The 16,381-nt window shown below is 44.0% G+C and overlaps 1 protein-coding gene across 1 annotated transcript in view; it reads left to right on the top strand.

The window, feature by feature from the left end:
- Positions 1–16,381, top strand: part of HMCN2 (hemicentin 2) — a 169,408-nt gene that overhangs the window by 32,846 nt on the left and 120,181 nt on the right. Inside the window, exons 7-12 of the mRNA XM_075185190.1 lie at positions 8,841–8,961; positions 11,179–11,442; positions 13,130–13,274; positions 14,916–15,037; positions 15,225–15,491; positions 15,724–15,865. Of these exons, the coding sequence (XP_075041291.1) occupies positions 8,841–8,961; positions 11,179–11,442; positions 13,130–13,274; positions 14,916–15,037; positions 15,225–15,491; positions 15,724–15,865 (1,061 nt within the window). The remainder of the gene's footprint in view (positions 1–8,840; positions 8,962–11,178; positions 11,443–13,129; positions 13,275–14,915; positions 15,038–15,224; positions 15,492–15,723; positions 15,866–16,381) is intronic.

Raw genomic sequence — 16,381 nt, 5'->3', positions numbered from 1 at the left:
CCTAATGAGGCTGTGCAGATACGCTCACGTCATCCTAATTGCCTCACACTGCCCTGGCGAATCTTCACCGTCGTTTGGCTCTTGTTATCCTTTCTTCATTTTTTCTTCGTTGTCTTTGGAGCATCGCAGCTACTTCTCATTACACGAATGAGCGTTTCCTTATGGGTTTTGTTGATAAATTGTATTGATCTGTGTTATTCCTTTGTTACAATATACTCAGCAGCCGGGATTGATTTAAGAGAGCAACTTTGTTCACGGGCACAGAATGAGCTGATGCGTAGAGTTATTTGGAAAATGTCAATATATTTATGTAGTACTAATTGTGCTGTACAGCATATAAATGTAATTATAAAGATACTAGGCTCTTTTTTAAGCAGTGGCAGATTATAGTAAACCTTTTACCTACATATTTCTAGCAGTCCATACGTGCATTCATGCTATCAATTTACTAGCAGCAGGAGTTAGTTTTTCTCGAAGAATTGGAACCTGGTCTCTATATAAATCACTATAAACCATGACTTTTAATGGTCTTTTAAGTATGTTTGTAAACTAATAGCAGTACCCTGCCCCCCCAGAGACCCTCCCCTGACATTGGTTCCTGGTGAAGTGACAGGCTGCCTTCTCAGTGATCACATTGGTTCCTGGTGAAGTGATAGGCTGCCTTCTCAGTGATAACATTGGTTCCTGGTGAAGTGACAGGCTGCCTTCTCAGTGATCACATTGGTTCCTGGTGAAGTGATAGGCTGCCTTCTCAGTGATCACATTGGTTCCTGGTGAAGTGATAGGCTGCGTTCTCAGGGATGACATTGGTTCCTGGTGAAGTGATAGGCTGTCTTCTCAGTGATGACATTGGTTCCTGGTGAAGGGATAGGCTGCGTTCTCAGGGATGACATTGGTTGCTGGTGAAGTGATAGGCTGCCTTCTCAGTGATGACATTGGTTCCTGGTGAAGTGATAGGCTGCCTTCTCAGTGATAACATTGGTTCCTGGTGAAGTGACAGGCTGCCTTCTCAGTGATCACATTGGTTCCTGGTGAAGTGATAGGCTGCATTCTCAGGGATGACATTGGTTGCTGGTGAAGTGATAGGCTGTCTTCTCAGTGATCACATTGGTTCCTGGTGAAGTGATAGGCTGCGTTCTCAGGGATGACATTGGTTCCTGGTGAAGTGATAGGCTGTCTTCTCAGTGATGACATTGGTTCCTGGTGAAGGGATAGGCTGCGTTCTCAGGGATGACATTGGTTGCTGGTGAAGTGATAGGCTGCCTTCTCAGGGATGACATTGGTTGCTGGTGAAGTGATAGGCTGTCTTCTCAGTGATCACATTGGTTCCTGGTGAAGTGATAGGCTGCGTTCTCAGGGATGACATTGGTTGCTGGTGAAGTGATAGGCTGTCTTCTCAGTGATGACATTGGTTCCTGGTGAAGGGATAGGCTGCGTTCTCAGGGATGACATTGGTTGCTGGTGAAGTGATAGGCTGCCTTCTCAGTGATGACATTGGTTCCTGGTGAAGTGATAGGCTGTCTTCTCAGTGATAACATTGGTTCCTGGTGAAGTGATAGGCTGCCTTGTCAGTGATTACATTGGTTCCTGGTCAAGTGATAGGCTGCCTTCTCAGTGATGACATTGGTTCCTGGTGAAGTGATAGGCTGCCTTCTCAGTGATAACATTGGTTCCTGGTGAAGTGATAGGCTGCCTTCTCAGTGATGACATTGGTTCCTGGTGAAGTGATAGGCTGTCTTCTCAGTGATAACATTGGTTCCTGGTGAAGTGATAGGCTGCCTTGTCAGTGATTACATTGGTTACTGGTGAAGTGATAGGCTGTCTTCTCAGTGATAACATTGGTTCCTGGTGAAGTGATAGGCTGCCTTCTCAGTGATGACATTGGTTCCTGGTGAAGTGATAGGCTGCCTTCTCAGTGATCACATTGGTTCCTGGTAAAGTGATAGGCTGCCTTCTCAGTGATGACATTGGTTCCTGGTGAAGTGATAGGCTGCCTTCTCAGTGATCACATTGGTTCCTGGTGAAGTGATAGGCTGCCTTCTCAGTGATGACATTGGTTCCTGGTGAAGTGATAGGCTGCCTTGTCAGTGATTACATTGGTTCCTGGTGAAGTTATAGGCTGCCTTCTCAGTGATCACATTGGTTCCTGGTGAAGTGATAGGCTGTCTTCTCATTGATGACATTGGTTCCTGGTGAAGTGATCGGTTGCCTTCTCAGTGATGACATTGGTTCCTGGTGAAGTGATAGGCTGCCTTCTCAGTGATCACATTGGTTCCTGGTAAAGTGATAGGCTGCCTTCTCAGTGATGACATTGGTTCCTGGTGAAGTGATAGGCTGCCTTCTCAGTGATCACATTGGTTCCTGGTGAAGTGATAGGCTGCCTTCTCAGTGATGACATTGGTTCCTGGTGAAGTGATAGGCTGCGTTCTCAGGGATGACATTGGTTGCTGGTGAAGTGATAGGCTGTCTTCTCAGTGATGACATTGGTTCCTGGTGAAGTGATAGGCTGCCTTCTCAGTGATCACATTGGTTCCTGGTAAAGTGATAGGCTGCCTTCTCAGTGATGACATTGGTTCCTGGTGAAGTGATAGGCTGCCTTCTCAGTGATCACATTGGTTCCTGGTGAAGTGATAGGCTGCCTTCTCAGTGATGACATTGGTTCCTGGTGAAGTGATAGGCTGCCTTGTCAGTGATTACATTGGTTCCTGGTGAAGTTATAGGCTGCCTTCTCAGTGATCACATTGGTTCCTGGTGAAGTGATAGGCTGTCTTCTCATTGATGACATTGGTTCCTGGTGAAGTGATAGGTTGCCTTCTCAGTGATGACATTGGTTCCTGGTGAAGTGATAGGCTGCGTTCTCAGGGATGACATTGGTTGCTGGTGAAGTGATAGGCTGTCTTCTCAGTGATGACATTGGTTCCTGGTGAAGGGATAGGCTGCGTTCTCAGGGATGACATTGGTTGCTGGTGAAGTGATAGGCTGCCTTCTCAGTGATCACATTGGTTCCTGGTGAAGTGATAGGCTGTCTTCTCAGTGATAACATTGGTTCCTGGTGAAGTGATAGGCTGCCTTGTCAGTGATTACATTGGTTCCTGGTAAAGTGATAGGCTGCCTTCTCAGTGATGACATTGGTTCCTGGTGAAGTGATAGGCTGCCTTCTCAGTGATCACATTGGTTCCTGGTGAAGTGATAGGCTGCCTTCTCAGTGATGACATTGGTTCCTGGTGAAGTGATAGGCTGTCTTCTCAGTGATGACATTGGTTCCTGGTGAAGTGATTGGCTGTCTTCTCAGTGATAACATTGGTTCCTGGTGAAGTGATAGGCTGCCTTGTCAGTGATTACATTGGTTCCTGGTGAAGTGATAGGCTGTCTTCTCAGTGATAACATTGGTTCCTGGTGAAGTGATAGGCTGCCTTCTCAGTGATGACATTGGTTCCTGGTAAAGTGATAGGCTGCCTTCTCAGTGATGACATTGGTTCCTGGTGAAGTGATAGGCTGCCTTCTCAGTGATCACATTGGTTCCTGGTGAAGTGATAGGCTGCCTTCTCAGTGATGACATTGGTTCCTGGTGAAGTGATAGTCTGTCTTCTCAGTGATGACATTGGTTCCTGGTGAAGTGATAGGCTGTCTTCTCAGTGATAATATTGGTTCCTGGTGAAGTGAAAGGCTGCCTTGTCCGTGATTACATTGGTTCCTGGTGAAGTGATAGGCTGTCTTCTCATTGATGACATTGGTTCCTGGTGAAGTGATAGGCTGTCTTCTCAGTGATGACATTGGTTCCTGGTGAAGTGATAGGCTGTCTTCTCAGTGATAACATTGGTTCCTGGTGAAGTGATAGGCTGTCTTCTCAGTGATAACATTGGTTCCTGGTGAAGTGATAGGCTGCCTTGTCAGTGATGACATTGGTTCCTGGTGAAGTGATAGGCTGTCTTCTCAGTGATAACATTGGTTCCTGGTGAAGTGATAGGCTGCCTTGTCAGTGATTACATTGGTTCCTGGTGAAGTGATAGGCTGTCTTCTCAGTGATGACATTGGTTCCTGGTGAAGTGATAGGCTGCCTTCTCAGTGATCACATTGGTTCCTGGTGAAGTGATAGGCTGTCTTCTCAGTGATAACATTGGTTCCTGGTGAAGTGATAGGCTGCCTTGTCAGTGATTACATTGGTTCCTGGTCAAGTGATAGGCTGCCTTCTCAGTGATGACATTGGTTCCTGGTGAAGTGATAGGCTGCCTTCTCAGTGATAACATTGGTTCCTGGTGAAGTGATAGGCTGCCTTCTCAGTGATGACATTGGTTCCTGGTGAAGTGATAGGCTGTCTTCTCAGTGATAACATTGGTTCCTGGTGAAGTGATAGGCTGCCTTGTCAGTGATTACATTGGTTACTGGTGAAGTGATAGGCTGTCTTCTCAGTGATAACATTGGTTCCTGGTGAAGTGATAGGCTGCCTTCTCAGTGATGACATTGGTTCCTGGTGAAGTGATAGGCTGCCTTCTCAGTGATCACATTGGTTCCTGGTAAAGTGATAGGCTGCCTTCTCAGTGATGACATTGGTTCCTGGTGAAGTGATAGGCTGCCTTCTCAGTGATCACATTGGTTCCTGGTGAAGTGATAGGCTGCCTTCTCAGTGATGACATTGGTTCCTGGTGAAGTGATAGGCTGCCTTGTCAGTGATTACATTGGTTCCTGGTGAAGTTATAGGCTGCCTTCTCAGTGATCACATTGGTTCCTGGTGAAGTGATAGGCTGTCTTCTCATTGATGACATTGGTTCCTGGTGAAGTGATAGGTTGCCTTCTCAGTGATGACATTGGTTCCTGGTGAAGTGATAGGCTGCGTTCTCAGGGATGACATTGGTTGCTGGTGAAGTGATAGGCTGTCTTCTCAGTGATGACATTGGTTCCTGGTGAAGTGATAGGCTGCCTTCTCAGTGATCACATTGGTTCCTGGTAAAGTGATAGGCTGCCTTCTCAGTGATGACATTGGTTCCTGGTGAAGTGATAGGCTGCCTTCTCAGTGATCACATTGGTTCCTGGTGAAGTGATAGGCTGCCTTCTCAGTGATGACATTGGTTCCTGGTGAAGTGATAGGCTGCCTTGTCAGTGATTACATTGGTTCCTGGTGAAGTTATAGGCTGCCTTCTCAGTGATCACATTGGTTCCTGGTGAAGTGATAGGCTGTCTTCTCATTGATGACATTGGTTCCTGGTGAAGTGATAGGTTGCCTTCTCAGTGATGACATTGGTTCCTGGTGAAGTGATAGGCTGCGTTCTCAGGGATGACATTGGTTGCTGGTGAAGTGATAGGCTGTCTTCTCAGTGATGACATTGGTTCCTGGTGAAGGGATAGGCTGCGTTCTCAGGGATGACATTGGTTGCTGGTGAAGTGATAGGCTGCCTTCTCAGTGATCACATTGGTTCCTGGTGAAGTGATAGGCTGTCTTCTCAGTGATAACATTGGTTCCTGGTGAAGTGATAGGCTGCCTTGTCAGTGATTACATTGGTTCCTGGTAAAGTGATAGGCTGCCTTCTCAGTGATGACATTGGTTCCTGGTGAAGTGATAGGCTGCCTTCTCAGTGATCACATTGGTTCCTGGTGAAGTGATAGGCTGCCTTCTCAGTGATGACATTGGTTCCTGGTGAAGTGATAGTCTGTCTTCTCAGTGATGACATTGGTTCCTGGTGAAGTGATTGGCTGTCTTCTCAGTGATAACATTGGTTCCTGGTGAAGTGATAGGCTGCCTTGTCAGTGATTACATTGGTTCCTGGTGAAGTGATAGGCTGTCTTCTCAGTGATAACATTGGTTCCTGGTGAAGTGATAGGCTGCCTTCTCAGTGATGACATTGGTTCCTGGTAAAGTGATAGGCTGCCTTCTCAGTGATGACATTGGTTCCTGGTGAAGTGATAGGCTGCCTTCTCAGTGATCACATTGGTTCCTGGTGAAGTGATAGGCTGCCTTCTCAGTGATGACATTGGTTCCTGGTGAAGTGATAGTCTGTCTTCTCAGTGATGACATTGGTTCCTGGTGAAGTGATAGGCTGTCTTCTCAGTGATAATATTGGTTCCTGGTGAAGTGAAAGGCTGCCTTGTCCGTGATTACATTGGTTCCTGGTGAAGTGATAGGCTGTCTTCTCATTGATGACATTGGTTCCTGGTGAAGTGATAGGCTGTCTTCTCAGTGATAACATTGGTTCCTGGTGAAGTGATAGGCTGCCTTGTCAGTGATTACATTGGTTCCTGGTGAAGTGATAGGCTGCCTTCTCAGTGATGACATTGGTTCCTGGTGAAGTGATAGTCTGTCTTCTCAGTGATGACATTGGTTCCTGGTGAAGTGATAGGCTGCCTTGTCAGTGATTACATTGGTTCCTGGTGAAGTGATAGGCTGCCTTCTCAGTGATGACATTGGTTCCTGGTGAAGTGATAGTCTGTCTTCTCAGTGATGACATTGGTTCCTGGTGAAGTGATAGGCTGTCTTCTCAGTGATAACATTGGTTCCTGGTGAAGTGATAGGCTGTCTTCTCAGTGATAACATTGGTTCCTGGTGAAGTGATAGGCTGCCTTGTCAGTGATGACATTGGTTCCTGGTGAAGTGATAGGCTGTCTTCTCAGTGATAACATTGGTTCCTGGTGAAGTGATAGGCTGCCTTGTCAGTGATTACATTGGTTCCTGGTGAAGTGATAGGCTGTCTTCTCAGTGATGACATTGGTTCCTGGTGAAGTGATAGGCTGCCTTCTCAGTGATCACATTGGTTCCTGGTGAAGTGATAGGCTGCCTTCTCAGTGATGACATTGGTTCCTGGTGAAGTGATAGGCTGTCTTCTCAGTGATGACATTGGTTCCTGGTGAAGTGATAGGCTGTCTTCTCAGTGATAACATTGGTTCCTGGTGAAGTGATAGGCTGCCTTGTCAGTGATAACATTGGTTCCTGGTGAAGTGATAGGCTGCCTTCTCAGTGATGACATTGGTTCCTGGTAAAGTGATAGGCTGCCTTCTCAGTGATGACATTGGTTCCTGGTGAAGTGATAGGCTGCCTTCTCAGTGATCACATTGGTTCCTGGTGAAGTGATAGGCTGCCTTCTCAGTGATCACATTGGTTCCTGGTGAAGTGATAGGCTGTCTTCTCAGTGATGACATTGGTTCCTGGTGAAGTGATAGGCTGTCTTCTCAGTGATAATATTGGTTCCTGGTGAAGTGAAAGGCTGCCTTGTCCGTGATTACATTGGTTCCTGGTGAAGTGATAGGCTGTCTTCTCATTGATGACATTGGTTCCTGGTGAAGTGATAGGCTGTCTTCTCAGTGATGACATTGGTTCCTGGTGAAGTGATAGGCTGTCTTCTCAGTGATAACATTGGTTCCTGGTGAAGTGATAGGCTGTCTTCTCAGTGATAACATTGGTTCCTGGTGAAGTGATAGGCTGCCTTGTCAGTGATGACATTGGTTCCTGGTGAAGTGATAGGCTGTCTTCTCAGTGATAACATTGGTTCCTGGTGAAGTGATAGGCTGCCTTGTCAGTGATTACATTGGTTCCTGGTGAAGTGATAGGCTGTCTTCTCAGTGATGACATTGGTTCCTGGTGAAGTGATAGGCTGCCTTCTCAGTGATCACATTGGTTCCTGGTGAAGTGATAGGCTGCCTTCTCAGTGATGACATTGGTTCCTGGTGAAGTGATAGGCTGTCTTCTCAGTGATGACATTGGTTCCTGGTGAAGTGATAGGCTGTCTTCTCAGTGATAACATTGGTTCCTGGTGAAGTGATAGGCTGCCTTGTCAGTGATTACAATGGTTCCTGGTGAAGTGATAGGCTGCCTTCTCAGTGATCACATTGGTTCCTGGTGAAGTGATAGGCTACCTTCTCAGTGATGACATTGGTTCCTGGTGAAGTGATAGGCTGCCTTCTCAGTGATCACATTGGTTCCTGGTAAAGTGATAGGCTGCCTTCTCAGTGATGACATTGGTTTCTGGTGAAGTGATAGGCTGTCTTCTCAGCGATAACATTGGTTCCTAGTAAAGTGATAGGTTGCCTTCTCAGTGATGACATTGGTTCCTGGTAAAGTGATAGGATGCCTTATCAGTGATGACATTGGTTCCTGGTGAAGGGATAGGTTACCTTATCAGTGATGACATTGGTTCCTGGATAAAGTAATAGGTTGCCTTCTCAGGGATGACATTGGTTCCTGGTAAAGTGATAGGCTGCCTTCTCAGTGATGACATTGGTTCCTGGTAAAGTGATAGGCTGCCTTATCAGTGATGACATTGGTTCCTGGTAAAGTGATAGGCTGCCTTCTCAGTGATGACATTGGTTCCTAGTAAAGTGATAGGCTGCCTTATCAGTGATGACATTGGTTCCTGGTAAAGTGATAGGGTGCTTCAGTGTCCTCTCATGGTCTATAAATACTCCAGGGGGTAAATGTATCATCAGAAATCATCGACTTTGCAATGAAACTTAAAAGCGGCGATGACTTGTAGGCAAATTCGCCTTTACTATCCATCGCCGCTTTAAATTTTCACTGCAAAGTCGCTGATTTCCGGCGACTTGTAGAAATCGGAGGATGATACATTTACCCCAAGAAGACCGATTGGCCTCTGACCAAACTCGCCCCAGTGAATGCATGCATTTATATGTCCATGGTAGGAATTAGATTGTAAGCTTCATTGGGGCAGGAATTAATGTGAGTGAATATTCATTCTTTGATTGTAAAGCCCTGCATAATATGTTGGCACTATATAAACATATGATAATAATATTAGGTATAAATATCAAAGTTTACCTGCAAATTCATATTAAGAGTCTCTTCTTTTTACAGTAATAGTTTTGTCTCTGTTGTACCTCTCCTTTCCCTCTGGCAGATTGGGAGCAGTGGGCGTCACACAGTCAGAGTCACTGGGGTCAGCACGCTGGATTTCCGTGCGGCTTTCTCTACAACCGCCATAGTAGATCCGCAGCGAGTCATCGAGCGGCCAATGCAAGGTAAACCCAACAAAACGTCTGGATCTTCAGCCAGGGAAACCCAGCAGCAGAGGAAGAGTTTATAGGGGGTCTACAACTGTGCAAGGTCTCACAGCAGCGTGGGCTAAGGACTAGGGGCCTGATTCATTAAGGATCTAAACTTGAGAAACTTCTTATTTCAGTCTCCTGGACAAAACCATGTTACAATGCAAGGGATGCAAATTAGTATTCTGTTTTGCACATAAGTTAAATACTGACTGTTTTTTCATGTAGCACACAAATATCAACTATAAATTTCAGTGTACAAATAAGCTATCAAGTATTTGTGTGCTACATGAAAAAACAGTCAGTATTTAACTTATGTTCAAAACAGAATACTAATTTGCACCCCTTGCATTGTAACATGGATTTGTCCAGGAGACTGAAATAAGAAGTTTCTCAAGTTAAGATCCTTAATGAATCAGGCCCTAGATTCCTGTGTCTGTGCCATTATGTTTTATTGGGCTGTTTGGAAAGATTGGAGTCATTTATAAAGCAAAAAAAATGTTGTTAGAATGACGGCCAGACCTGGTGCATTATATATAAAATGCAGAAAGCACCAGATTCTGTGCAGACCTCCAAAAATCTGATTTTATTTTACAGAGCAGGGTATTATAATGGGTTGCAGTGGGATTTACACATATTAAATAGCAGAAGGTACCTGACCTCTACATTCAAAGGGAAGACTTTTTCTCATTCTAGGCACATGTTATAGAAGAAGTGCATTAATATGCGGGCATAAATCAATAAGTCCAATTGTGACACTTGTAATATAGAAGAGCACTGAGGCCCCCAGTTGTCACCAGTTATAGAATTCCTAAACAAGTACAATGAGCAATTATGGGTAGTTGAAGTGTGATAGTCTGTAGTATATAAGGCAATCGTATCTCAGTCACACCTACGCGCATGACTAGATCGCAGAGGCGTCTCCCAAGAGCGGAGGCTAAGTGTGCGCCTTGCTGGGGTGACCTTGATGCGCGCTTCTAGTGCACTTCGTATATGAGACCCAGAGTCTGAACAAAACCTTATTTGATATTTTAAAAGCACCAATATACCACCCGTCTGGGGGCTAGATTTACTAAACTGCGGGTTTGAAAAAGTGGAGATGTTGCCTGTAGCAACCAATCAGATTCTAGCTGTCATTTTGTAGAATGTGCTAAATAAATGACAGCTAGAATCTGATTGGTTGCTATAGGCAACATCCCCACTTTTTCAAACTCGCAGTTTTAGTAAATATACCCGAGTCTTTTAAAGGAAAACTTATACAGAACATTTCAAATTCATTGGATCGAGCCATCTCTGCACAGAGAGCCGCTGGTAGCGGCATTTTCTGCTGTATGAGCGAACGTCATCTCTACTCCGGTCAGACAAAAAAAACAACAACAACAACAACAATATTCTTCAGAAACTAGTTGGTAATTGGCAAGAATGATGAGTGGGGGACCCACCTGTCACAATGTAAATGGTCAGGAAGACTTAATGGTTTTGTCTATGAAAAAAAAAAGTTTTATTTTGTCTTGTCTAGTCCTGTTTCTAGGCTAACACAAACATATACAAGAGGCATTGTTCAACACACTGATAGTTTCTCAGCTCTCTTCCAAAGAAGACAAAGGGCTAGATTTACTATACTCCTGGTTTGAAACAGTGGGGATGTTGCCTATAGCAACCAATCAGAATCTAGCTTTCATTTATTTAGTACATTCTACAAAATGACAGCTAGAATCTGATTGGTTGCTATAGGCAACATCCCCACTTTTTCAAACCCGCAGTTTAGTAAATCTAGCCCAAAGTGTCATTGTTGATGTTGAGTTCTTGTGTTTTGTTAATTGTTGTACACTGCTAGAAGACCAGATATGACATTCACTTTGTGTAAATGTATTTTAAATATTGACTGTTATTTGTTTATGCAAGCGCTATCAAATGTTCTAAAAAAAACAACCCAGATTGTACGCCAGGCATCCAAAAGGATATTTTATAACAATTTGGCAGAATAGAATTGGTTAGAGAACAGATATAGCGCACATTGCAGCATGTATAATATAAAGCAGACATAACATAGCACCATAAAATAACAAAAGTAATTAAGATTATAATTACTTTTTAAACAGACAAAAACAAAACACATGAAGAGAGAACAAGCTGGTGTATGGAATTCTGCAAAAATCTGAAAATAATTTTCCTCTCTTTGCATCGTTTAAGGAATTCCCATCTCCGCTTTGATAAACTGCTCCGGCCTCGCTCCACCGGGAAAGGTGAACACTCTGGATCTGTTGCGTGTCTCCGGTGAATCCTACTTCTCTTTACCGACACAGCGTTTACCCTACAAGCGCAGCAAGCAGCTGTGGACGGTACCTCTGTTTCAGGCACCCAGAGGAAGCTTCTTCATGAAGGTTAACGGAACCGACCACAGCGGACACCAGTTTCAGCGCCTGTCCAATGTGGCCTACACCAGTATAATACCAGGTTAGGAAGGGGATGTTTTATACTTATGGTTCTGCCGTCGCTCAAGAATCATGCAGTGTGCGCCTAGCCAAACTGGTGAACTCAAATAGCGCCCTTTCCTTCACTTATAAACCACCATAAGCATTTGTACACGTAAGTACATTAAAAAACAAATTTAGATCTTATCAGTAGGGTAAATACCAAAAATGTAGACTTTTTGCAAATAGTCGTTTCCAAAATAATTCCCTTTTGCTGCAAAACATTCTGACACATGCCTCGCATTACCCCGGACAATAGTGTCTCTTTCAAGGCTTATTATCATGAATAGACATAAAAGTGAAAATATATCCTGCTCATAAATAGGTTTATTGTCCCTTGTAGGCCACTAGAACAGTTTATTATGTAGATAAAACAAGCTTTTTATGCACATATATTTTTGATGTGCCTCAGAGGTTTAAGCGTACACCAGAATCACAGTAACGGCGTACACGTCTCCAGTTAACGAGAGGGAGAGGAGAGAGCTGTCAGATGCTGTGGAGTGAACCCGTACTATCGATATCAGCAGCTAGGGAAAGGGTGTGCACTGTTGGCGGCAGCTGATTGGTTTAGACTGGCTCCTGTCCAATCAGGTGCTGTACACAGTGCATGCCTGTAAATCCATTTGTATCTCCTGCCCTGTCGGATTTCCAGAATCTGTCAGCAGTGCTTGTGCTGGAGTAAAAAACGGGCAACAACGGGAGCACCTACTGAAGATCTAAGTGGTGGGAGGGCCTAAGGGTTGTCGGAACGTGGATAACCCCTTTAAATTTAGTATGTTGGATACATTGTTAAATGGATATCTTTTACTGACTGGTGTTATTAAAGTGTTAAGAGTCTAAAGGATTGAGGAATTTCTCTAAAATCTCTACCACTTTCCTAAAGTCTGTATTAATAAAGGTTTGCTTTTTTTTGTAGTATTATTTATGTTAGGCTAAGATATATATCAGAGGCATCACTTGAACTTTCAGATGGCTCAGAAGAGTCATCTTGGCCCGCAGCTCCTTTAAACATCACAAAGTTTCCCCAATTGCTCTTTATGGGCTCTCAATAAAAGTGCAAATGGAAGGGGCAAAAGGCGTTTTACTACAAATTATAGAATGACTCCTGATCACCGATATATCTCCTAAGTACCTGTAAAATTCAGATGCTGTCCCCCCCTCAAGCCCTGGAATACAAGAAACATACTTATAAATGCACCTCCTGAACCCTGAATCTCATTTAAGTAATCTTGTTCCACATAGAGAGGTATTTTGCATGTCAGGGGGAAAAGTAGGGATCTTCATTTGCAAAGCTTTATCAGAAGATACAAAATCTTGCTCCCTGTCTTTGTCCTCAAATCCATGTATTTTCCCATGAAACAGCATTTGTACTGCATTTTGGAACTTTTGTATATTAACCTCTTAAACAAAGTTGCCAACTCTCCTAAAATTAGAGGGAGACCTCCTGGACTCCACGCGTTTCGCTGTGAACTGTGTCATCACGCCCTGCCCGCCTCGTCTTTTCCACACAGATCTATGGTCCTGTAAAGCCACCAGGCTATAATAACCATCTTGAAACAGGCACTTTTATAATCAATATAATAAATGCCAGGTGGGAATGTAGCACTTAAAGTTCAATACTCGTGTTCTTACAAGTAAATGAGTACTTCTGACTTCTCCTCCTGCTGCAGATGTTCCTGCTGTGACCATGCCGCCTCTTATACAGGGATTTTACCAGAGGCCGCTGGCTATAACGTGCTCCGTTCTCAGTGATATCCCCTTTCGGGTGAGGTTTTCCAGGGATGGAGAGAGACTGGGAGAGGAGCGGCTCTATACGTAAGTGGATTTAGTACCTAGCAGCGAAGGTGATATATGAAATATAAGGGCCTATTCATTTCAGTGGAGCTTTTAGTGGATGTGAATGTAACGTACCATTTCTCGTCCAGAGTTCCAATTATTATGCCTAATACGTTTCTCCTAATTCAACAGAAGTGTCTGCAGGGTTCATACTCCAGCTATAGTTGATGTCCAATCACCAGCTTGGCCGCTTTTACTTGGACCACAATATCTGTAGTTAGAGTATGATCTCCCATTGTGCAAAACAGTATCAAAATACACACCTCGTTCACCATTCTAATAAAAATAAAATCACTTTCTAAAATAAAATCTTCATTCTTCTTTCTGCCACAGTGCAATGGGACATTCTTATTTCTTTATAATCCAATAGAAAAAAGAAAAATATTACAGGCGACTGTAAACCGTTCGCCAAGAGTTCCGGTGAAGGACTGTGACCTGAGCTGTCCGGACGTGCCATTAGCCTCTCAACCAATCACAAGCGTTTTCCCACACTGACCGCGTGGTTGTCTGAGCCGCTGATAACACTCCCGGTGTATTCAGGTCACAGCCATTCAATGGCAGGTGCTCACAGTTTCGTTACATGCGGCGTCTCTTTTATTTTTATCTGATTGAATTACAAAGAAAGGAGATTTCCAATTGAATTACAAGTGATGGATGAGGTCTTTTGGGTGAGGTTTTATTTAAATTAAAATGTATTAGAAAAGGGTATTATTTTTGACACTATATTAGTATAATAATCAGGGGCCTGATTCATTAAGGTTCTTAAATGAAGATGATTCTCATTTCAGTCTCCTGGACAAAACCATGTTACAATGGAAGGGGTGCAAATAAGTGTTCTGTTTTACACATAAGTTAAATACTGACTGTTTTTTCATGTAACACACAAATATCAACTTTAAATTTCAGTGTACAAATAAGCTATCAAGTATTTGTGTGCTACATGAAAAAACAGTCAGTATTTAACTTATGTGTAAAACAGAACACTTATTTGCACCCCTTCCATTGTAACATGGTTTTGTCCAGGAGACTGAAATGAGTATCCTCTCCATTTGAGATCCTTAATGAATCAGGCCCCAGGAGTCTAAAGTATCTCTTACCATTATACTGGGACCACTTAGGTGGCAAAGTTGCTCCCCTAAGCTTTTCAATTAATCTGCTCCCCCCTCCCTGTGGGTTGTGAAGGGAGAGTTGGAGTGGGGAGTTTTTCTTTTTACATAAACCCCTACCTATAGATTCCATGGAAACCGCTTAGTACAAGGAAAGAAATTCCTAAGCCAAGCTATTTGGATGGACTCGGGGAAATAGATACTTTTTTAATAATAAGTCTTTTTTTGTAATATAATGTGCAATTAATTTGATGTAATCTGAATTATAGTATGATTCCAGCACATTTTTGGCCGAATCCCACTGTCCCTGAATCTTTTTGCCACTACAGATTCAGGCAAGAACAATTCATTGCACGCAAGTGAAAGTAACGCGTACAATGAGCATTCAATGGGTCTTTCCATCCCCTCTCGATAATTTGTATAGAGACGTTAAATGGAAAAGGTAATTGAATTGCCCCATTGTATTCCTGTGCTGTTTGCCACGGATCATGCAATTCTGTTTCTTAATTTCTAGGGAACCCGCCAATGCCACCTACGAGATCCCGTCCGCTTTGGCCCGCCATGAAGGAATCTACCAGTGCACCGCCATCAGTAATGCTGGCGCAGGATACGCTAAAGCTCAGGTGTCTGTGGCAGGTAAGATCTGCGCTGAAGCGCACTTAATACAACTGTCCAATTTCTTTAAACGTGAGGCAGAGCAGCTCATTTCGTGTCTTTGTTCTGATGTGTTTTCTAGTGTTCAACAGTTTTCTTGCTAAGGAAAAGTGGAGTGTTTTGCTGCTACAGTGCAGCCCGTAACTCCAGTGCCCTCTCTTTCTCACAGATCCCCCTCCCACAATCTCCCTCCACGCTAACGTCACGGCTTCACCTGGCGACCTGGCCGTCCTCTCGTGCCATGTTCTTGGCGATGTCCGCTACAACCTCACCTGGCAACATGATGGTAACGCACTGAAGGAGGGCCGGTTGTGGATCCTTCCCAACTCATCACTGCAGATCCAGGATGTCCAGCCTGGCGACGCCGGAATGTACCACTGCACTGCCAGGAACAGCCATGGCTCCACCACAGCCGGCGTCTGGCTTTCTGTGCATGGTAAGCTTCTGTTTTAGGGGTATACAGGATTAAGTTAATTACATTTCATCTGAAGTATGTACATAAGGGAAAGTTGAGGTGCCTAGATTATGTGACCATCTCCAAACACTGAAGATTTAATACTCTAAGTAAGGTATTTACAAAACTGATGTATGATCAATGACTTATTTTCAACATTGGTTCATTCTCATGACTATCGACTATTTGACACGTGAGACTATCTGTGTTCTAGAACCTCCGCGAATTCAGATCGAGTCAAGTTCCACACAATTGTCCCACGGAGGGGAAGTGCGGATCCGATGTGATGTGTCCGGGTACCCTGAACCCCACATCTCCTGGAAACATGGAGACACCTTGCTCAACAACGACAGCAAGTATGATGCAGACACATTTTATTTGTAACCTGTTAATATAGATAGTTGTTGACTGAGAGGTTACTTTCACAATGGTGGACATTTATGAAAACTGTTGTACAGGTAGCCGTGCCCATAGCAGTTCCCCTTGGAAATTTTCTTAAATGCCCCCAATATGTATTTATTTTTTTAAAATATGAATTTAAATAGTGGTATTTAAAGGAGCTGCTGCTCGGGGAAGTTGCTTATTCTCACTTTTGTCAAAAAACAGCAAATAAATCCACATAAACCCCAATGTGTTAGAAGAGATAAAGTTCAAAACTCTCCCCCTAGCCACAGGCAGGTGACCCAGATGTTGACCTCGTGAGATTGGCCTCTCCTTTCGCTTATACCGTAGCAGAGTTGTTCCTCCTAAGAGGTTCTTATCTCACCTCCTTTCCCCAACATACCTCTCCCCACCTCCCCAATGGCAGGGGCAAACGCAGGATATGCAGAGGGGGGGTTTCCACACCACTCCGCCAGTGGGCGTGACCAGCA

Source organism: Mixophyes fleayi, chromosome 9, assembly GCF_038048845.1.
Source record: "Mixophyes fleayi isolate aMixFle1 chromosome 9, aMixFle1.hap1, whole genome shotgun sequence".
Classification (NCBI taxonomy): domain Eukaryota; kingdom Metazoa; phylum Chordata; class Amphibia; order Anura; family Limnodynastidae; genus Mixophyes; species Mixophyes fleayi.
This window is presented reverse-complemented; position numbering and strand designations above follow the sequence as displayed.